Source organism: Melanostigma gelatinosum, assembly GCF_949748355.1.
Source record: "Melanostigma gelatinosum genome assembly, chromosome: 12".
Lineage (NCBI taxonomy): Eukaryota > Metazoa > Chordata > Actinopteri > Perciformes > Zoarcidae > Melanostigma > Melanostigma gelatinosum.
In genome coordinates this window covers 25,789,415-25,812,758 of record NC_136645.1, presented here as the reverse complement: position 1 = coordinate 25,812,758, position 23,344 = coordinate 25,789,415, and the positions used below count along the sequence as shown (strand labels likewise).

Below are 23,344 nucleotides of genomic sequence, written 5' to 3'. Positions count from 1 at the left end.
AAGTAACACACACTCAACACTTATTCGGGTTCAAACCTAGAAACCTCTATCCTATCCTTCAAGTCTCAGGTGACAGGGTCAAATTGAATCTTTCAAATTTCAGGTTCATACGAGATTACATGTCAACAGACGCAGCTAAGATATACAGTACATGCTTTCTTTGGTTGTTTCGCAAATCACTTACTGTTCAACAACCTGGTCACAGGCTGGCACTACTACTCTAAAACCACTACAGTCATAACAAAAAAACAGTTCTTTCTCATCATTGCCCAATATTAAAAAAATATAACTTGTTTAGTTGGAAAAACTTGATTAAAAATGTGAATGTCTGATTCATGTACAAGATTATATGTGACTTAACCTCCGCTCAAACAGTTTGTTACCAAAAGAACAACTCACATTGGCTCACAAGAGGTGCAGCAAGAGAGGATTGCATTATCCCACTCAGGATAAGTGCTTTCAGTCAGTCTGCATTTTCTGTAATAGCTGCACTAGAATGGAGCTCCATCCCAGTGACCATTAGAGAACTGGACACATAGTTCATTTAAAGCTCATTTAAATAAATGGTTAATTAGTGCCCAGCTCTGTCAGCACTAGAACGTAACTGCACCTTACTGTCCTCAATCCCATTCTGAACTTCCCTCGGCCTGTCTGTCTGTCTTGAAATTGCCAGTTGATCCTAATCCACCTGCATGCATGTCTTTTATTGTTGATTTGCTGTGTCAGACTGACTTATATATTTGACATACTCTGCATGCTTTAGTTTTGTGCTTCTGACATGTATGTTTTAGTGTCTAACAATGCAACATAATCTTGTCTTTAGTCCATGTTTCTATTTAACATAATTATCCCTCATTTATTTGCTTTGTGTGTTGTTCTATGAGCCTCTGTGTTACCTGTCTTAATAGTACTTTGACAATGTAGTACAAGGGTGTCCTAAATTATGTTTCTACTTATATTATCTCTTCTTTTATTGTTTCTGCATGCTTTGTAAAGGGTAAATAATGCATAACTTTGTCATTTTAAATGTATGTTCTGTTTTTAGGGTGACTTCGTAACATCTGTCCAGGGACTACAGATGAAAAATAGCCTCTTGGCTAACTCTGGCACACTTACAGGAATGTTTTATTAATGTGCACTGTCCCTAACAAATAAACCAATAAAACTAATTTCAAAAAATAATCCCTTTTAAGTAGGGAAGACTAAGAAACGCCACACAAAACACACATACACACCTTCAGTATTCGTTGGATGATGGCAGGTAGAGAAATAAAGGTGCTCATGCAGTTGAGAACCTTCATTGTCAGCTCCTTCAGCACTGAGACATACACAAACCTGATTAGCATCATTATCAGCATCACTGTCAGACTGTTTTAGGTGCTCAATGGCTACACAAGCACAATGGTATCATATAAGATCATAAGGAAATAATTGTTTCCAGTAACTCATTTCTGTTTCACTTCTGTCAAACAAAGAAATCACCTGAATACAATACACATTGTAATATGTTTACTCTTTGTGTATGCATTTACTGTGTCGTACTTGATTATGATGAAAGGAAAACAATTTAGCTTTTTTGTATTTAATAACTGAATTAATTGTTTTCTCTGTTGTGATTTGATTTGAATGTGGCATTGAAAAACAAAGTGAGGTGTATTGCACGTCAGAGCTACTGTAAATGCAAAGCTCTGTCAGTAGTTTTAATGACACCAAAAACGGTGAAGGACTTAGGTCCAGATCAGAGCCAAAGAACTTGAGACATCCTTGTTCATGTGTGTGTGTTTACCCTCAAATGTGTGTTCATCATTGAGCCCCTTAACTAGTTTTTGAGAAGCCATCATGGTCTCCAGAAGTGGAAACCACAGAGCCTGTGAGAAAAAAAAGTAATAAATGAGACATTGTCAACACAAGCCCCCCCCCACACACACACACACACCTCAACCACCACATTCACTGACACTACTACCTCTCTTTGTTGCTGGTAAAGGCTGTCAGAGTTTCGATGACACAAGACAATGATGTCATTCAGCGAATCCTTCACTTCTGTCAGTTTTGATTCACTATCTCTCTCCTCTTCATATTGTCTTCCTTCTCCTCCATCAGCTCCTCTGTCACTCTCAGCAGTGAGGAGACTTAGTTTTTCCTTCAATGTCTGTCAATGACAGTGAAAGTGACAATAACATACATAAAACATCAGCGGAGTAAAGTAAGTACATGTACTTGCTGTGTTTACATATAGTTTGTGCTACTGGAACTGTACTCCAACTCCACAACAACATATGCACACTGATATATGTAGACATATAATAGTGACTACTACTTTAGAGTCCATGTATTCATGTGTCAAATTGGTAAATTAATAATTATTAGGTCATTAATTAATCAAGTAAATGATTACTCTGTGGGTGTTTTGTAGCTACCTCTAACAAGACAGTAAAAGCTCCATGAACGTCTCCTTTCTTCTCCAGCAGATAGGCTGTAGCCTCGTTGCGGTTGTACTTCTGTGTTATCTAGAGAGAAAGACACGGGCAGAAAGACAGAGAGAGACATATTCGTTCAGAATCACAGGTGTAGGTAAGCTGGTCCCATCTGGTAGTGTATAACCACAGTACACAGTACATAATAACATAATGACCTAATGCAGTATGATGCAGATGAGTGACAGCTGTGAGCTAGCCAGTGGGAAATGCTCATGTGCACTAACCTAAAATAATCGATATCCTCTATTTAGAATATTTTCACTGCTTTATCTTGCTGTCAGACAGCCCTTTCTGGTGGGGAACTTTTCTCTCTTTAAAGCCAAATTACTCCATTGACAAAAACAGAGAAGTTTCACTTTCAGTTCAGCTCCCATTTGGAAAATGTTCTAAATATAGTGTGTACTAGAACAGATTTTTTTTTTCAGATGAGCCGTTCTTTTAGGTGTCTAAAATACTATTTGCTGCTGCTTGTTGTTTGATGTCCACAGCACTGCATTGCTTTGCGCCTGTTACTCCAAACTGGGGGCGTGCTGAGAGTCATCGACACTGACTATGGAGAAGAACCTCTTTCAACCCCACTTCAATTAATCCACACTATCACGTTAAGGTTTCTTGGAATGAAAGAAACCTTAACGTGAAGTGAATGAAAGAATGTAAACAGATACCGTGGAGAATACAAGGTACAATACTTCCTGATCACTAATACATCCATCTAGTTTTGCGATGGTGAAAACCAATGCTGAACTTCAAATCAAAACAGCCAAGCCAGCAGCTCTGTGAGGCTGCTCACAGCTGTGTTTGAGCTAAATGCTAACATGCTTACAATGACGGTGCTAACGTGCTTATGTTTAGCAGGGGTAATGTTTGCCATGTTCACATCTTGGTTTAGTGTGATCACTGCATCATTCCTGTCACGTGGTAAACTACTCCTGCTGTTCCTACAACATGGGCTCATGGTTTTTAACTCTTGTACAAAAACACATGCAATGAACATAATCAAAGTATAGAAGATTCTACTTGTATGGCCTCCTCCAGTCTATAGTGCTGGGAGGTCTGGAGGAAGCTCAGGAGCTGATTGGGGCCAAAACGGCACAGTAAGTCCAGCAGAAGCTCATGGAGGTCCCGTTCCTGAGGTAGGATGGTCCCTGAATGATGGCCTTCCCTGAATAACGGAGTAGACAAGAAGTGAGAAGGAAGAAAAGGAGGAGAAAAGGAGGGAGGAGTGGAGGCAAATTTAGAAGAATTGAGGAGTGAAGTCGTAGAGTTATCACTGTACCGTGGCTCCAGGAGGCAGCTGAGGAACTGGAAAAGTAGCTGGTCATCCTAGAGAGCAAGAGAGACAGAGGCAGAGACAGAGAGACAGAGAGATCTGTGCTTATCTGTACTGTATATATATATATATATATTTGTATATGTCTTTATCACCTTGTTTGTAAGCAAAACTTTACTTATTTGTATTTATACATTAGAAGTTATACACATTTTGTCTTTATTTCACACTTGCTTTGGTAACATTAACATATGTTTTCCATACCAATAAAGCCCCTTTGAATTTAATTGAAATTAATTAAATTGATTCCAGAGAGAGAATTATTTCAGTGGGTAGCCCATATCACCAAGCTGTCGCAGTGTTTAGTTGGGACTATTACAGCCTACAAAGATGGGTGTGCAAATTCCCCTGCATTAATTGTAATGGTGTGCATATTTAGAACATTTTCTGAAGGGGAACTGAACTGAAAGGGAAACTCATCGACACTGCTTTACAGTACGAGTGGCTTTGAAGAGAGCAAAGATAAGTTTCACTTAAGTTCTCTGTCAGACAGCAAGATAAAGACGTGGAAATATTCTAAATATAGCGTACACATGAACCTATATTGATTCTTTTAGGTGTCTACAATACATTAGGCTGCTGCCCGGTCCGCAGTACATTGTTTAGCTCCAGTGCTGGTACTCCTGTCCGTTTCTCACAACTCCATCGAGTAATACACTGATGGAGAAGTCAATCTCTATCACTATCTCAAACATTTAAAGCTAGATGCTCTTTCCTCAGACAGCATCCAGCAAATTTCATTTCACACTTTTTGTACCGAAGAGCTTCCCTTTCCTATTTTGTCAAGGTTTATAGACCTTTGTGACAATCATGAAATTAAGTCCAGTTAAAGTAAAAAATCATTCAGCAATTTTAGAGCAGAAATGTGCCGTTTGTATTCCTGTACTAGTTTGTAGTTGGTAGCTACTTTTACCAGATATAATAATCATAAATTCATTTATTTGGACCTTACCTGAAGCTCAGAGATGATTTGTTGCACCTCTTTAATAAAGTGAAACACCACTAGGTCAGCTGACTTGCTGGGGTCAAGGGTCACCAGCTCCTGTGAACATATTTTGGAGGGTTCGTATGAGAATGCAAACACAATCACTTACAGACACATTGTCAGCCAGAGAATGTCCTACTTCATCTGTGTCCGCTTCAGATTTGTTTGCTTGCAAATCCATTTACCATTTGATGTTAAAGGGTTGGTTCACACAAATTATTTAAAAAAGTATTATCTTTTCTAGGTGCAGGCATCTGATCAGGGTGCCTCCTGGATCCTGGAACATGCTTGACTACATATCCCATCTATCCTCGGGGTTCCTCTGGATCCCTCAGGAAGAGCTGGAGGACACGACTGTGGAACAGGACCCTCTTCCTACTGTGCTTAGCCGGCTACCACAGTGACATGTCCAGAAATGAATGGATTCTGGTATTATCTATGCGAGTTTACTCTGACCTTTATGTGTTGAAGTACTTTGTCCCTGACCGTTTGTTTCTCCTCAGGGCTGTAGCCGGGCATGGACAGCAGGTTGTGGATGTAGCTGAAGATCTCCCCCTGAAACACACACACACACACACACGCATGCAAAGGCACAAACATTTTAAATGCTTTATTTGATTCCGCAATTGCATAAAATTAGTCAACAGGACTCAAATATTGACAAAGGTCTTCAATATTCCTCGACACTCAAAGGTAAAGAACAACAGTCAGCCCCACACAGCCAGGCAACCTATTACAGCTGAGATGGAATTAGTTTTCACCAGCAGTCCGCCTCTTTTTTTGGTAAGCCCGCCAATCATCACACACACACACACACACACACACACACACACACACACACACACACACACACACACACACACACACACACACACACACACACACACACACACACACACACACACACAGAAATCAACATACATGCGAATCTCTACAGTACAAACAGATATTGCATTCATATGCAGAATCTGTAGGCAATGGGACAAGATTTAAGTATCGGAAGCGTTCTGGTTTCTGTTTGAGTTTGAGTAGTATTGACCAATCACCTTTGAGCAGGCTTTGGTTGAATGCAGGCAAACAGTGCGTGTGGAGGGTAAAAGAGGCAGAAGGCATTGGCTGAAATGCAATCTGGGAATCCACCATCTATCATCTGACAGTGAGTTAGATTGTTATGGGTTTTCAATGAGCTTGTAAACTGGCTCCTTGTGAAACAACCTTGTCATACACATCGCCCCTGAACTCCAACTCCAGTCTCACATTTCAAGTTGTTAATCAGACTGTAAACAACCAGCGACGCAGAAAAGACTGATCGCCGATGGGTCCGTTGATTGTATACATGCAAAAAACGCACACATTGAAATTCAACAAATATCAACCAAATACATGTATAGTATAGATAAATCTGAAATATATTACTATTTTACCTTTCTGAGGGGGTCTCGCAGGTAGCAGTCAATGATCCTGTCATATAAATGTTTCTTCTCATAAAGAAATTCACAGATTTGGTAGCTGGAGGGCAAGACAGGGAGACACAAAGACATGTAGGCCACAAAATGTAATAATAATAACAATAATAATGATGATAATAGTGAATTATGACTAATAACTTACATATACATATAGTGATGTTCAAACTGCACTAATCATCAATATTTGATATGAACTATGGTTCAAAGAACGATGAGTAATGTAAAAGGTGTCTCTCATAGTGATAAACAGAGGACATTATGACCAACTCTGCACTTCACTTCATCTCCATGGAGCTTTTCAGCCCATTTTGGTTTTATGGCAAAACACATCCAAATGTGTGTTTCAGTCTCAGCACTCTCATCAACTCTGTCTCCAACATCAACAGACAGCTGTTTTCAACGAGAAAGTTCTGACAGACCTACTGTTCACTACCTGCATCAAACAGCAGGCAGACAGAGTTAGAGACTAGCTGGTAAAGAAATTGGAATGTAGAGACTAAAGACAGAGATATTTTTCTCAGGAGGTGTTTCCACTTTTGTGAAGCACCATCCAGGGAATGTGGGAGTTACAGTTTGCATAAGTTGGACCAAGTATGTAGATCACAACCCTCAAAATATTACACGATTAAAAAAATGCATGAAAACTATGCAAAGGTAGAAGATAGTCAGATACTCACAACTTGGCATTCTCTGCCAGAGCCAACAACCTTCCTTCATTAAACTGGACCACACCCCCGACCTGCAGTAGCTCCAGCAAAACCTACAAACAGGCCAGAAAAAAGACAAGTGACATGACATGATGACATCGTCTAAAATCACAAATAGACTGCGGACTTGAACGTAGAGGTGTGCTTGGCAGGCAGAGACAGACACAGAGTGCGAAAGAGAGAAGGGGAGAGAAAAAGAGAGAGAGACAGAGAGAAAAAGAAAGAGACACAGAGAGAGAGAAAGAGAGACTGAGACAGAGAGAGAAAGAGAGACAGAGAGAGAGACACGGCTAACCTGCTGCCTCTCAGTGTGTCTCGAGTCATCGTCTGGGCAACACAGGAACTCCAGAACCTGGGAAGACAAGAGCAAAGATGAAGATGAATGGTACCTGAGGTTGGCTGTTCTGATAAATACTTTCTGTTTTGAGTTGGTAACTTTGCGATAAGCATAAAGGTTTGTTTGAGAGACCCAAATATAAGATTTAATAGTCATGGTGAATACAATGAATTGCTATATTAAACAATATCAATGGAAATCCATTTTATATTGTATACTATGTAATAAAGGTTGTCTTAAAATAAGGATTATATAATTTAAACATTTGACAAAGAGAGAAAGGATACATTGATAAATTGACAAGTTTAAAGAGTTGTTGAAATCACCTCTGTATCTGTGCAGATGTGTTTGAACTAGTCTACATGTCATCGATTCACTTTTTGTTTGTTGTTACACAAGCTTCATATATAATGGGTTTATTTTGATGCATTACAATACAACACTGTGAAACAATAATCATTATTAATAATAATCATTGCAAAAAAATGCAACACTTCTGGTGCCCTGACTCCGTTTTGAACGAGCATTATTAGTAATGTCCACCTGAACCGGTGTGACCCAACTAGCCATGACAAGCCAATCATCATTCTCAGCAGAGAACGAAGAGAATCTTTAACCATGACAAATATGCCAGATTGTGTTTGATTTGCTTTATTAGTTAAGACACATTACTTAAAAAGATGTAAACCACTGAGACTGGAAAAAGAGCATTGAATTGCAAAGGGCCAATACTCAAAATCTGAATTAGAATATTTTTTTCAAAATGTAAAACATTTACATTTCTTGTAAATATGTTGCGTTCTTTCCCCCATCACATTGAAACGTAGGCAGACAGATTTCCACCCACATGTTTAGGCGTCTGTCTAAACTCTGAGGGTTGCAGTTATTAATCTCGAGGGGCCAGATCAGTTAGGAGGTGGTATTTAGCACAGAATGACAACTGACTGTCTCAGCATTTGGAGGCCATCTTGTTTAATTGATCTGATTTATTACAATACTGAGAAAAAATACAATTATACTGCATGGATTCAGCAGGTAGAGTTTGATCATAAAAAATGCCTACTGTGAATTATTATTACACTATGAACAATTGTTATTGCAGAGAACATAATGTGAGGCACGTTGTTGTAGTTATTTGATACTATTTGGAAAACTAATGAATAAATGATTGATTGATGCCAGCCAGTTGTGAAGGTGGGCGAACCGGGAGTGACCCTGCTAGTAGCTAACAATTTGACTGGCTACAGAGTTCTCCCAGCGCCTGTACCATCAAGCACCCCAGCTGCTGTGAAAAACGTTGTGATTGCAGAAAGGTCTCTGTGAGCCTCCACTAACTGTTCTCTCTGCTTGTTTGATTTGAACAGTAAGAAGACCCTTTGCCTCAACTATCTGAACATATCACGGCATTGTTTTTTGAATTAATTTTCATGTATTCATTTAATTATTTTCCTGTTACATGTGCACCCATACAGTCGATTTTCCTGCACTGTCTATACAAGCAGCCAGATCTGAGTGAAAGTATCACAATAATTTAATCTACAATGAAACACTGGAGGTATTCGGGGGATCTGATTGGTTACCTGATCAAAGAGCTTCCTGTTCACAAAAAGCGTGTTGTCTGGTTTGGCCAACTGGCGAGCCAAAAAGGTAAAGAGCCCGCCCACCTGGGATGGAGTAAAGTCTGGGTTGTCCACCATCACCTAGATAATCAGAAAGACATATCTATAATCAAAAACTATTACAGTAGTGAATGACATTAATAGCACGTATCTTAAACCATTCGTCATTTTTGTCTTCGATAACAGAGACAAGATCAGCTACTGGTTTGACATGGAGCCCTTCAATTGAGCTAAAAGCTGTCCTGTTGTTGGGTTTAAAAAAATACAGGAATTTTGTGTATTAAAAAGAAAAAAACAACTTTAATACTCAACCAAGGTTTGTGCTGTAAATGGTTTTGTTTCTGAAAAAGATTACCGAGCCACTCTTTATGCTCCATGCTGTCTTCACTATCAACAACCATGTGAAACAGTGGAATGATTTTACCTGAAGTAAGATGTCCACTATCCTCTGCTGGTACTCGAGGGCCTGCTTATCATTCTTAAAGTCTTCAAATGTCTAGAAGGAAGTAAGAACCAAATCTTAAATGACAGAAAGAAACCTACAAAAGCTAATCTCACCTTTCAAAGGCGACAGTTCAGTTTTCAAAGAAGAAAATACTGCAACCTGGACTGAGTGAAGTCCATTTTTAAATCGAACAATTCAAGATATGTGAATCCCAGAAATAAAGCCATGGGAGTCCCGCCTCTTTGGAGCTTAGGCCCACCAATCCCAGAGCGTCCAACACCGAAAGCTGATTGATTGACAACCTGGCAATTAATATTCAAGATTCTTTATCGTCAGTCCCAACCATGGAGCACACTAAGTATATACGGAAACCGAAAAAAAGTTTTCTACAACAACATGAGCAACAGATGAGACACACCATTAAAGGAAGTTCGTGAAGAAACAGCTAAAAGTTTTTTCACACTGATTGAACATGTAGCTTTTTGATTATATATGCCACCCACTTTGAAAACAAATCAAAACAACAATTCAGCTGCTGATTTGGAATCCTAGATCATGTCAAATCAATAAAAAAACTCCAGCTGAATGCAAAGCTTCTGGCATGCTGGGGAAAACTGAGAGTTTAAAGATTCACTATAAGATATTCATTAATATAGCAGCAAACAACTATTTGCAATGTAAATTAATAGTGTAGTAATGTCTACCGGAGCAGAGAATTAAGTTTCTCTATGCTTTGTATAAATAGCAGGGCCGGTTGCTTTAAATGCATGTTAGGACTGGGTATCGTTTAGAAACGATGCCAATACCAGTACGGCGTCCATATACAGCGGTTAGCACTGATAACGCTGTCCAAGAGTAGAGAAGAGTAACGCCCATTCTACGGTTCCCCCCAGGTTAAAACTGTTAGATATGTCAGCACCCTATTCAGCCTGTTAGCATGGTTAGCAGCTAGCCGCCGGCTCAGACATCTCAATGTTTAGAGCCATATGCAGGCAGGCTGTTTGGGTTGTAGCTTCTGTGGTAGTGGGCCAATCACATCAACATTAATTAGGAGTCATGCTTCTGAGATCTGAGATCAAATATTCACTCTCTTTTAGCTCTGTTTTTGGTCTCTACCAACTGCTAAATGAAGCGTTTTGTTCACCAGCTACTCACTAGCTGTGTCTACTGTTTGGTACTGAGCAGGTAGCGTACAGGTGCTTTAATTAAAAATTGTCGTTGGCCATGACCAGAAACAAAAGCAGCACAGACTACACCGCAGCCTATATACAAAGTTATTTCATTTAAAGTCATATTTTTTCTGCTTCAGTTGAATGGCATACTATAAGGTGTTCAAGATGCAGTCACCCAGTCTTCCAATATGCTACACAAACATTTATCAGAATGACAAGAGTTAAAATGATATGAAGAAATCTCACCATGGCGAGGACATTGAGGAACTCCCGGGTATCAAAGTGGAGGAGTGTACGAATAAATGGGAAAACCTCCTCCTCCTCCTCCTCCTCCTCCTCCAACAACAAGTCGGCTGAATGGAGACGGATAAGGAACTCAAACACCTGACACAAAAACCACACAGATGCACACACACACACACAGAGACACACTCACAGCATTAGCCCACTAGCATATAATAAACTCTGCCTTTTTTCGAATCAGAGCAGTGAGTGATGGGGGGGGGGGGCTGGCAGAGGCGAAAATACTCATTGACATACAGCACTGTTTTAACCATATTTAATCATTCATTAGGGCTAAGAAAGAATTAATAAAAAGCCTTAATCCTGTCGCACTTCCACACTGAACTCTGTAGAACAATTAACTTTTGTCTGTATATACCTGGTACTTGACTTGAACCACAAGATCTTCAGGGATATCTCCAAGTGGATATGCCCTTCCTGCAAGACAGCAGCTACACACAAACACACAAAATGATTTTAATGCAGGTGCACTTTTGAATATATAGAGCACCCATATACATGTATAAAGTATGAGAATGGGAAAAACTCAACTAAAAGTTTGAAATATAAGTTTACTTGATTTTTCGACAATCACCATTTTGGGCCAAGTTGGTGTATTTGTATCAAAATCAATGTTATTTTTCCCTTTTGTCCTCCCCCTTAACAAGTATCAAGTATGTTGTATGATAAACTATATGTATTGACAAGAAATTTATAACAATCTTGTCAGGTATATAAAGCCTGATCCAGTTCCAATCTTTTACGGTAAAATTGTACACGTTGACTACCTGTCACACCTCTCTTCTCCATAAAAACCATGAACAGCAGACACGACTTTCAACCACCTTCATTCGCAATATCAGGAAAGCTATAAGAGGAAAGCCATTTGTCCTGAGGTTTTGTGAAATTGTGCAGATGCACCAACTCTGCTGTTGGAAGTTGAGTAATTTGGCTACTCTGTGGCAGTGATCATGTAGTAGCAGCTCTAGGCAGAAATGAAACCGGGCACCTCTCATGGGCAGACCACTGCTTCCTATATACTAGGGATGGGTCCCTAGTATATGCAGAGAACAAATTTCTCCACTACAGGACTAATAAGGGATTGTTTAATCTTTAATGTACAGTATGCCACAGACTAATAAACTGAGGGATAGACTAATATCTGTGTGAACTTACCTTATGTACACCAGAAGTTTGTTTCCCATCACCACTTCCTCATCTGTCCCAGAAGAAAAAGAGCAGAGTTAAAGGATTTAATGTGCTTTTTTTAACTTAAAATACTATCGAGTTGCTTAAAATAGTTGGTGCTATGAACTCTAGGCTGTGTGGTTTCCTGCCTTACCTTTTAGGCTCCTCCCCGCTCTAAGTTGTGGGCCAATCACTGCAAAGAGTTTCTGAAATAAAAACATGGAGTGAACAATTATTATAAATATTGTTCTGGACCTGAAGTACAGTTCCTGTTAAACTGTTCCTGTTGACTAAAAACAGTGTGAATATTTTATATGAGCAATTGAAAAGCAGATAGGGAGCTGCTGACTGTACTCTTAATAAGACATTCACAGTGTGTTTGGCTACATTTACCAAAGTATTCTGTTTCAACACCATTTCAAGCTCAGTGACTCCTTGCACTAATAATACATCAGGCCTACAGATCAGTATATATTACAATTTGATGCGTAATAGCCGTTTAGGGTGGAGTTAAGTGCATCTGATGACCCCAACCACTGGACAACCTAAAGGATGCAAATGGTAAAGAGTCCAAAAGGGTCAAAGGTCAACCATGTTATTCATTGGATTTATCTGTTGTGAAGCTTTCTAGCGTGGAAAGTTGATTTGGGAACATTACGACTGAAATTTACAGTGATGTCATGAAACCTTTATTGAAGCAATGAAAGCATAATTTAAGAAAAAAATGTTTGTTAAGGCAAGACAAAAGTGGAAACAAGAATTAAACCCCATAGGCTTTCATCTCATTACATTTTTAAGTTTCTAGAAGCAACCTTTGCTTCTCAAATCTTTTTGTAGGAAATGAGGAAACCCAAACCTAAACTAAGAGCCCCAAACAGCTTGTCTCAGAGAGGGGAGGGTTACAAGTTCAGTGGTTTGTACTTTGGAAACATATTTCCATTTTAGTCCAACTGAAATTAAACTCATCAGTTGATTCAGACACTCAATTTAGCAAAAGATGTGCATCAACTCTAACATAAAGAAACAACCTTTCGGTGGAGCTCCTACCTCCATAGGTGTAATGTAGTCATTCATGCCGCTGTTGAAAACGTAGATCATTGCGTCATAGAGTTGGTTCTCCCAACACACTTGAACCACCTTCGAACAGACAGAAGACTTTTACTGATTATGAAACCAGTGGAAATGTGGAGAGCAATTACTCTGATATTTTAGCTCACTGATTTTGGCTGATAGCTGCTGATCGCCGTGGTTGGCATTATTTACACTCCATACAGTCCTTGCTGTACATCAACACACACACCTGCTGTATGTCCAGGCTGGTCACATCAAGATGGACAATGCATCTCTCCAGGCTGTCCATCATACCATTGCCATGGTAATGGGCCAGGAGGTCCCTCATGATGGGCGTGGTGAGGTGACCAAGACGGTCTGCAACAATGTACGACTCCAGTGACTCCAGGAAGACGCCCTTAGCAACCATGTTGTCCACCAGCTGAGCATACAGCTGGTTGAATATCAGGTCGCTGCACGCACGCACGCACACACGCATGCACGCACACGCGCACACGCACGCACACACACACAGGGAAAAAAGCCTTTTACTTCTGGTCTGTTATTTTCTTCACACTGACCATTCAAAAGGAAATGATTAGGATAATTAATAATCTAGTTTCACTCAGATTTCCTTGAGGAACTGCTTAAATGAGTACGCAGCTAAATAAGGGGAAAACCTTGCGCTCAAGTGCTGACACACACACACACACATAACAATGGTTACCAGATGATCTTGTACAAATATACAGATCACTTCCTTGACAGTTGATGATCAGCTAAAAAAGTGAACAGTGGTTTATTTTTTTGTTTGATGTTAAAATCACATAACTACTACTTTAGTGTTGTTATTCACACAACAATTGAACAGTATCAAAGCCCACTTGGAAGTGGACCAAGACTTGTTTAGGTTGATGTGAAACGGTCACAGCAAAATCTGGTGTGGTTAATTTGTGGTTGAGCCACACCGTCTGTCATTATTCATAAAATGAGGTTGAGTGGAAGTCTTTAATGCTTATAATCAGTTGCTTTTTGGTGAGCACTCTGTGACACCAAGAACGATACTTAAACACATCAGGTTCAGTATTCAAGTGCTGCATGACTTGATGTCAGGAAACATAATTTGATGGAACTCTGCGGGTCCATTTGGTGCTGACAATGCAGAATAACATCACACCTGTCCAATGAAGGAGTTACCCTACAGCCCTGTTTACCCCTCCTGGTCTGTTTGTAATAAGTGCGTACATGTAATTAACTAGTACTTCAAATTTAAAACAAATAAACCAAACTACAGCTTCAAAGAGAGCGTAAAGTTGTTGTAACAATTTTGCATCCATCCAAATTCATGTTTCCACCAACCTTTGTCAAACACACAGTAATTGTTTGAAATTTGAGCAAGATTCTTTCCAAAGTTTCAGGCTGAACATCTAGGATTTAATGTATAGAATAATGTATATATATGATACTGCCAGCCATTGTGGAACCGTTTTAATAGTCCAGGGGAATATTTAATATTTAATATTAATATTTAATATTTAAAAATAAAGACTTGAGGTTAATATATTAACCATAAACTATTCATACTAGGCTTCCACACATGTAGCAAATCAGCAGTATTCTTGGTTCTATTATATCTGCTATCAGCTACAATCAGCTTCTTCATGCCAGTCCATGACTCTTACCCTTATGGTCTGTCTTCACTTGTTGTGAATGTTTGCATTTATGTGCCTATGAATGCAAATATACTCACGCCCTCTTTAGCAGCAGGCAGTAATCCACCAGGACTGGAACCACATCCTGAACACAGAGAGAGAAAGAGAAAATTTGAGACGTTCAATGAATTAAGGAACATTTAATGTGACAAGTTCTACAAGTTCAACACTATATTGCTGACCAATATGTATCAACATGCCTCAACCTGAGAGACAGTGAAGGATATTAGGGAGGCCTGAAGGGACGGGCTCTCAGTGTTGTCGACTTGGTGACTTTCCCTTTAGTGCTGCTAGATACTTTCACTGAAAAACATTCTGCATCACTGGGCTGAGTATTGTTGTGGAATATTTCCATAACAAGTTCAGGAGTGAAGTTGGTTTTATCCAAAGTGTCTAACATAAAAAACAGAGTCTTGATGAATGATCAAAGTTTCAAAAAGTCAATTTAATGTTTGCAAACAGAGAACACAAAACACCACCACGTATTGCAGTGAGCTGTGAATATGCTCTAAATTACACAGAATCAAAACAAGATATTTATACCGGCCGGCAGAGAGGAACAGATAAAACACAGGAGACTAAGGCAGAAATGTTTAGTCTAACCAGAAGCAGCTGATATAGAGAAAGAACACATCGGCTGTTTGTCCCGACTAAGATAGAAAAGTGACCTTTGTCCTAGACCAAATAGGTCAATGTGTTCAGACATCCAGACGCCCATACAAATGAACTTTCTAAACAGCAATATGTCTCACAGAAAGTATCATGAGGAGGTTAAAACATTTTTTTACCATTACAGTATTTGTTTTTTTTTCTAGCCTCTTGCTGGTTTCTCCAGTCGCTGATCCATCTATCAATCATATACTTTTGTATTTTGATGCTTTGGCAACAGTGTGAGAGAGAGACTTCAAATGTTGTTCATTCATGTCAACAAAGAAAAGAAGACACACTCTGCCGTCAACATATACTGAGCAGTGCTTCCCAACCCTTTGTCTGATGTTCCCCCACAACCCTGTCAGATAAACTCAAGTACCCCTTCACCCAAGTACTCCAGTTGAAATTTGAGGTACGTAGTTATACTTTATCTGAGTATTTCCATTGTTATATATCTTACTCCAGGGATTCCCAGGGGTGCGCGAGCTGCCTCTAGGGGGTGCGCGAGAGGAAAAGTGTAATGGCGGTCTGATGGTGTAATAATATTAAATATAAAAAGAAAATGTAATTTTAATTTAAAAACTGTCAGGTGGGACATCTGAAGCTATCAGTCGTAAAAGAGGAGAGGGACAGAGAGAGAGAGAGGAATCGGAGGCGAGGGGAACGGAGAGGTGCGTTATTGGGGAGAGACCGGGAGAAGAAATCGAGCCAGAGTCAGAGGAAGATGAGACGGCGCAGACTGGGAAAAAAAGAGGAAATATGATGAAAAGTATGTGTGTCTGGGCTTCACTTGGATTGGCAACGCAGATTCCCCAAAGCCACAGTGCGTGGTGTGCAGTGAGGTTCTGGCTAACAGTCTGAAGCTCTTATTTACGTCGCCACCTGAACACCAAGCATGCCAGTGCAAGTCAAAAGCCCCTTACATTCTTTATATCCAAATTGGAGGAGTTACAAAACAGCCAAAAACAACTGGAGTCTCATTCATGTGTTGGGTCTATAAATGACGCACTACGGGCTTCATATCTGGTTACAGAATAGCGAGAAAGGGGCTACCGCACACAATCGCCGAAGACGTGAGCTTGCCAGCTGCCAGAGAGATGGTGGAATGTATGATTGGAGAGAAAGTAGGGCTGGGCGATATGGCCTAAAAATAAAATCTCCGATTTTTTTACAAAAAATCCGATTCACGATTTAAATCGATTTTTTCCCCCACAAATTTTTGCAGATGACAGAAGCTGTTGAAAACAATTTTTTATTTTATTTTGTGATGATTTTCCCTCGTAGGTTGATAAAAATAAAGTGCAAACAAAACCTGAACATTGTAGAAAGGTGCCTGTAGTATACAAAAAGTATTTGGTCACTCTTTTGTTTGCCTGAATCATTTAAATATAAAATTAAATTAAAGATAACATTAAATGGCATTAAATAGTAGCCTTCCATTGTAAACAACTGTGCAAATGTAACTTTTGACAGTAAGCTTTTCTAACTGAATACACTGATACAAACACAGCATGAAATAAAATGTATGTGACCCTTTAACATTCACATTTTCAAAAGTCCAACATCTGATCTAACATCAACATAACATATTGTGCACAGTAAATAAGTGCATGTAAACAAAATCAAGTGCATTCACAACATAACCAACAGTATTAAACAGTAGTGCATGTTTTTTCTAAATATTTTTTGCCAGGAAGACAGCGTCGCTTGTGCTCCCGCGGTCCTGCTCCCTCCTCAGGGCGCAACACTTCTCCCACTCGGCGGCATGCCTCTGTTTGAGGCTGTTTGTTCTGTGTCAGATGACACGAACCCGAACCATTTCCAGACCACGGAAGACACATTCTTCCCTCTCTTAAGAACGAGAGCTTCACTGCTGGCCGCCATTGTTTTCGTTTGTAAACAATGCGCGCGCACTCAACTACGGGAACCCAACGGGGGGAGGGGTGGGGGCGATTTTCTCGATTTTCAATAAAACACATCGCCTTAAAGCACACATTCGAATTAATCGATTAAATCGATTTATCGCCCAGCCCTAAGAGAAAGAAGCAAAAAAGTTGTGCATGATCCCGGTGTCCAACAACACTGTGTCGCCGCATCGATGCTTTGTCCGAAGACATCCTGGCTACATTAGTCGCTCATGAATTGTAAATTAAATGTGATAATCTGCCTCTGAGCCTGTGCGTGTGTGCTCGCATCCGTATTGCTCTTTAAAAGTGACGCCTTGTGTCACTGAAAGTTATTGAAACTTTGTTGCAGTGTTTCAGGGCGTTTTCACACCTTCAGTTCGTTTGCTTTGTTGCAGTTGCTCCTTTGTTCGGTTTGTGTTCACACTGCAACATTTAACAGCGGACTAAATCTTGTAAACAAATGCCACGCGCGAGCAAACTGTTCTCTCATTGGTCCGATTCTTATGCGGCTATGAAGGCTTAAAAGGCTCTGTTGCTTCTTTTTTTTTTTTTTTATTAAGGGGGGGGGGGGTGCGCGAACCCGGTCGGGATGTAGAAGGGGGTGCGCGGCCTAAAAAGTTTGGGAACCGCTGTCTTACTCCATTACATTTATGTAATCTAACGAATTAGTATTGTAAAATTACAATGTATTGTTATATATTAAACCACTGGTTTCCAAGCGGTTTGGTATGATCCCTTAGAATGCAGATTAAGGAACAATCTGCAATCGTTGTACTGTATTTGAATGGAAAGCGTACATGGGGCACAACAGAATTTGTATCAAATGTTCCTGATGTTAGCATGAAATCGTACAATATATCAAATACAGACTGGACCTTAAAGCACGATATATAAGTTGTTTATTACAACATGTCAAAATTACACATTTGTTATCAAAAAGTTGCCACCAAACTCTCGCAACCTACATTAAATGTAATAACATGCTTAATGAAAGGCTATTACATTATCTGCAGTTATTACATAATGAGTTTCTATAGGGGTGAACAAAACTTGTAGGAAGTATTTCAGCCACTGATCGCTACAATAAATCGATAGCACATGATTTCAGTTTGTATAAAGGTGACACTAATGAGATACAAAGTGTTAATTCATGAAAGAAAAAAAAAAGTATATTTCCCACAATGTTGATATATTCAACAACAAAGCTGGATTGTTTAAAGCATTGTCACCCATGATGTTTAAATGTAAGCTAATGCCGACACTGTATATTGGTTCAGCTGTTATTCTGTGACTGTGCTGACTCTGTGGCAGACTGGACAATGTAAGGTGTGTTCTTTAAGGCATGTTAGCTTACATGGAAATGCTGCTCCATCACTTGGATTTTGCCTTGATCTGGACACTTCTTCAAAGCATGCTCTGCAAACTGGAAAAGGATCTCTACCATCTGCACACACAGGAAGTGTTACACGTTCAATGTTGGAGTTCAATGTCCACCACAGCTTCAATACAGCAAGCAGCGGTTTTCTATTCTTACCTTGTCACCTACAACTCCCTTCCTTTTCAATGGATCTCCAAACAGGCCTGGAATAAACGCACGTCACACATTATTCTCATATCAGAACAACTGATTTTTACTTTCATCACTCTATATTCATAAATCATACATGTTGCATGCTGAAGTGCACTCATTGACATTCATGAGAAACATGTACTGACATTGTGTTGAATGTATTCAGTCCCAGTGACAGGGTTGATACACATTTTGACCAATGGATTTCCATGACTTTTCCATGACTTTAAACCAAATTTCCATGACCAAACATTTTGTGAAATCTCGGTGTATACATGAAAAAGTGAGAAAATGTAGTATTTGAACTAACAATGAGAATTCCAAAGCATACCGTATACCTTAAATGACACAAACGAATGAGAGACAATAGTTTGATTAAAAGAATAAACATTTATAAATATACTCTGGTTGACAGGCATTCATAACACTGACACATCAATAAGAGCTTTAGTAGGTAGTAGCATCCAGCTCGTGCACATGTTGCTTTCCCTTTTGTAGTGCAAGGTTTTCAATGAACCCTGTTACTGTACGGCTTCATATTAACTTCCACTGTTACTGCAAAGCTGTTGGAATTGTGGCCTATCTTCTATTTGCAATTAATATGCATTCAATCCAGTTAAATTATTGAAATGAAAATGATAATCTACTCTGGCTAAGGTAGTTTATCAAGAGTAAAATAATAGCTGTGATCTATACACACCTCTGCATTAGCAACCTTTAGCAGCAGAAAGTTATTCTGACCACGAAATCATCCTCATTCTACTTTGAGTTAAACCAAACAACCTGCAACCAGATGCGCCGGTGTTCCGGTTTAACGTTAACGAGTGACCGCGTGAACTGAACCGGAACACGGGGGGGGCTGCATGTTTCATTACGTTACGTTTTTTCCTTCTAAATCGCGATCATGACGAACGTCAACAGTTGACAAAGTTGGGCATGCAGTGGACGTTAACTTAACCCAGCAAGTCTGAACGGTAACGGACATAACGGAACTTAAACTTTAACGGAGGGAAAGATGCTGGAGACATCTGAATGCTGATTGGCCAAGACGCGACAAGTCAACGATGTTCTATTGCGAAGATCAGAACATCACATTTTCTCCTCGTCTCACTCCAATTTGAGAAGCGCTGGCTGGCAACTCAGCGCAAATGAACGACATGAAAATATGAATATAACAAATTTCCATGACTTTTCCAAAACTTTTGGGATTTTATTTTTTTCCATGACTTTTCCAGGCCTGGAAATAACCATTTTAAAATTCCATGACTTCTCCAGGTTTTCCATGACCATACGAACCCTGCAGTGACTTCTAGATAAGAAACTCAAAAAAATAATGAAGTAACCAATCAAACCGCCGATAACTGGACCCTATAAAATATCGACAAAATCTCTGTTACGTCACCCTGAGATTTCTGAGGAGCCGTTGTGCAGCTCAAAGTATGTGGCTCCAGCCGTCGCCATCTTGGCAGTGATGACAGAGCCTTACTTTTGGCTAATTAGAAAAATGGGCAAACGTCAAGGAGCTGAGGCGGCCCGGGTGACGCAGCAGAGAGGACATTTAGCAGCAAGCGACAATACGGCACCCACCTATCACTCAGAGCAACCAAGCTCTTAACCATGCATAACTTCAAGCCTTAATATTATTTAAACGGGTGAGTTGTATAAAAATCTGCATGGTGCATAATTCAGAACAAATCCTTTTACCACATTCCTTGACCAAAGGACCACAAACTCATCAGTAAATAGAAGAGGAAGCAGCAGTGATGAACAAACTGATATACAGGCTGCTGGATGTGTGACATGCGTTATACCCACCAACCACAGCTTTAGCAGTTCCCTCATGGAAGGACCAGGCCAGAGAGAGAGCCTCAACGAAATGCTCCTGCTTCAGCAGGCAGTCTATACGCTGGACACACGGACAGAGACAAAGACAGACATGGATCAAGTGCAAAGCAAGCAGTTGTTGGTCTACTGATGTAAACCAAATGTTATCCAGTTAATAAGTATGTGCCAGTTTCTGCCAATGTTACTGCAGTGGTGAGTTATTTGCAACATGAAATCGCTGCAGGTGACGGGGTGTATAGGAAATATGAATATTTGTCACCCCCAATTGTAATATGTAATTGAAAGTTACATTATTTAAAGACAGTTACAGACTCATACATACCTCTCTCCAATTTCTTAGAGCCATAATGTGAGCGGACTGCAAGACAAGAGAATATCGCATTTTACGGACGATTATGAAAACCCAACTGCAGACTCAAACAAGACACTTTTTATTTGAACACACAATCTTATCATGCGTGACAAAAACATGACATATTTCTAAGTAGACTTTATCAAATGCTATATAAATGCTTTTTGCATCTAGTGTAATAAGTGAGAGCATTATTGTTTTTTACATTATTAATTAAGTGGAAATGTTTTAATTTCAATTCTAAAAACTTGTCATAAGTTATAATTGGTATCAAATGACTACATTTTTCGATTACTACTACTAGGAGTGCCTTTGTAAAATTCTGATATATTCTCATTCTGAGACATAGTTCAATTCACAGGTGATTTAAAACCTTTGATGATATAACCATTATATCCTTTTGATAAACTTTATGCAGTATTGTGGTTTAACTTGTGTCTTCATAGTCGTCATCAGTGCTGGACTGTTATCATATAATGATTTACTACATGAGAAGGGTGAACCCCACGGATCTATTTCAGGGCCTTAACTTTCCTCTCTCTGTATTAATGAACACATCTGAAACACATCGTCATTCTTAAAATGTAGCTTCTAATGATATTTTTTGATTTGTTTTAAGGCTTCATCGCATTCATCATGGTTTCATGTATGATCCACTTAACTTGTTACCACTTTCACTCTTTTTTCACTGGTTGTTCTTTGTTTTCAAATGTATTTACTTAACTTGTCCTTTATACTTAAAACAGCTTTTAGTTCCATTTCGATCAACACACTCACACTCAACACCCCTTTTTCCATTGTGCCAAGAATCTTTAAAGACATTGGGAGACGGGCGTTTAAGTTCAAAGCACCATCAGATTGGAATAGTCTCCCTAACTCGATCGATTACTTGCTTGTTCACCTCAAATGTTCTTGTGATTATTTTTCTAACAGTAACATATTTCATGGATGAATGCTGGATACAAATGTATACTGTGAATGACATTGTATGGCCCAGATAGGCCCTTATTTACTACTGCCCCGTTTCATCATTTTGATTTAGTCGGTGGAATTCTGAAAGTGATGGTACTGCATATATTAGAGTCAAGTCAAGTTACAATTACTTCGATTAAACCAGATATTGACAGTCTGTGACAAATGCAAGCAAGAACCAGCCATAATACTACATATATTTGGCTTTGCTCGGTTTTCTATCTCTGAATCGATCATTCATTCTCTCACTACAGCATTTGGCTCAGTGATTAGCGCTTGTACATTTATTGCTACCTTTTAACAAACAACACAAAACTCATGTCCTTCTCCACTTAGCCAGATGTTTGATGTGTGATTTAATGAACAACTTTCATCAAAGAAAAGATTAATATTTGAGGGCTGACTAGGCAGACACATGCCTATTTGTTTAGGAACCATGCACTGTATGTCTCACCTCCCTTCTCTGAGACATCAGTCTGTTATTTTTGTTATTGTTATCATAATTACTTGTATTTTGTATACTTTATCATACTACCAGAGTTGTTTTTTGTTGTTATTTGGTCTATGTCGTGATTTTTGTGCATGTTTTGCTGTTGATTTGCTTTGAGACTTTGAGCTAAGGCAGGATCTTGTCAGACTCTGGCTAAGATGTTAGAATGGTGTCTTTTTACTATTTACAACAAGCCATAGCTGTTACACACATACAACACAGTACCTTGGTACCCAAATAGACAATCTGTCCTGCGTAGCTCGAGACTGACTGGTAGCAGGCCTTTTCTCCAACCAAAGCCTAAAAAACAGACACACTGTTAGACACACACAGAAATGCAGTCCAGAAGACCAGAACATCAAAATGTCAGTATCCTATGAAGAGAGAAATGGATGGATCCCGACTTTGTTGCTAATTTGAGAGTCGACTGAGAGGAGAATTTTGCACAAGTCTGTTTTCAGCTTTTGGAGGGTACTACTGCATATGTGAAAAAGGTTCTACAGAGCCTTGTGCCTTCAGGGTTAGGGTTACTCTTATTTCAATTTCTCTTAGACCATCAAACTTGAGAACAGATATGGATGGATTTCACCTTGAGGCTCAGGTTCTGCCCAGAATCATTTACAAATGAAGAACCCTTTTTTGAAGAAAGGGGGGGGGGGGGTTCAAGGGTTCTTTGTAAGACAACGGGATTTTATTACAAATCCTTTTCATTTTTTTAAAAGAAAAAGTACTGGTTGGAATCATTACACCACAGAAATGTTGTCTGTAGGTCCTCTCATAA

At 39.4% G+C, this 23,344-nt stretch overlaps 1 protein-coding gene across 2 annotated transcripts in view; it reads right to left on the bottom strand.

Annotated features, from left to right (window-relative positions):
* vps8 (VPS8 subunit of CORVET complex) overlaps nucleotides 1-23,344 on the bottom strand; it is a 67,780-nt gene that overhangs the window by 14,695 nt on the left and 29,741 nt on the right. For both annotated transcript variants that reach the window (XM_079280872.1, XM_079280873.1), the window contains exons 15-39: nucleotides 22,789-22,863; nucleotides 21,072-21,107; nucleotides 20,720-20,810; nucleotides 18,869-18,915; nucleotides 18,689-18,778; nucleotides 14,815-14,861; nucleotides 13,315-13,537; nucleotides 13,062-13,151; nucleotides 12,169-12,220; nucleotides 12,003-12,045; nucleotides 11,206-11,278; nucleotides 10,791-10,928; nucleotides 9,352-9,423; nucleotides 8,889-9,008; nucleotides 7,267-7,323; nucleotides 6,942-7,024; nucleotides 6,220-6,304; nucleotides 5,252-5,350; nucleotides 4,763-4,852; nucleotides 3,757-3,803; nucleotides 3,498-3,642; nucleotides 2,421-2,510; nucleotides 1,967-2,152; nucleotides 1,787-1,868; nucleotides 1,236-1,318 (exon numbers count right to left, since the gene is read on the bottom strand). In XM_079280872.1, coding sequence (XP_079136998.1) covers nucleotides 1,236-1,318; nucleotides 1,787-1,868; nucleotides 1,967-2,152; nucleotides 2,421-2,510; nucleotides 3,498-3,642; nucleotides 3,757-3,803; nucleotides 4,763-4,852; nucleotides 5,252-5,350; nucleotides 6,220-6,304; nucleotides 6,942-7,024; nucleotides 7,267-7,323; nucleotides 8,889-9,008; nucleotides 9,352-9,423; nucleotides 10,791-10,928; nucleotides 11,206-11,278; nucleotides 12,003-12,045; nucleotides 12,169-12,220; nucleotides 13,062-13,151; nucleotides 13,315-13,537; nucleotides 14,815-14,861; nucleotides 18,689-18,778; nucleotides 18,869-18,915; nucleotides 20,720-20,810; nucleotides 21,072-21,107; nucleotides 22,789-22,863 — 2,244 coding nt within the window. The remainder of the gene's footprint in view (nucleotides 1-1,235; nucleotides 1,319-1,786; nucleotides 1,869-1,966; nucleotides 2,153-2,420; nucleotides 2,511-3,497; nucleotides 3,643-3,756; nucleotides 3,804-4,762; nucleotides 4,853-5,251; nucleotides 5,351-6,219; nucleotides 6,305-6,941; nucleotides 7,025-7,266; nucleotides 7,324-8,888; nucleotides 9,009-9,351; nucleotides 9,424-10,790; nucleotides 10,929-11,205; nucleotides 11,279-12,002; nucleotides 12,046-12,168; nucleotides 12,221-13,061; nucleotides 13,152-13,314; nucleotides 13,538-14,814; nucleotides 14,862-18,688; nucleotides 18,779-18,868; nucleotides 18,916-20,719; nucleotides 20,811-21,071; nucleotides 21,108-22,788; nucleotides 22,864-23,344) is intronic.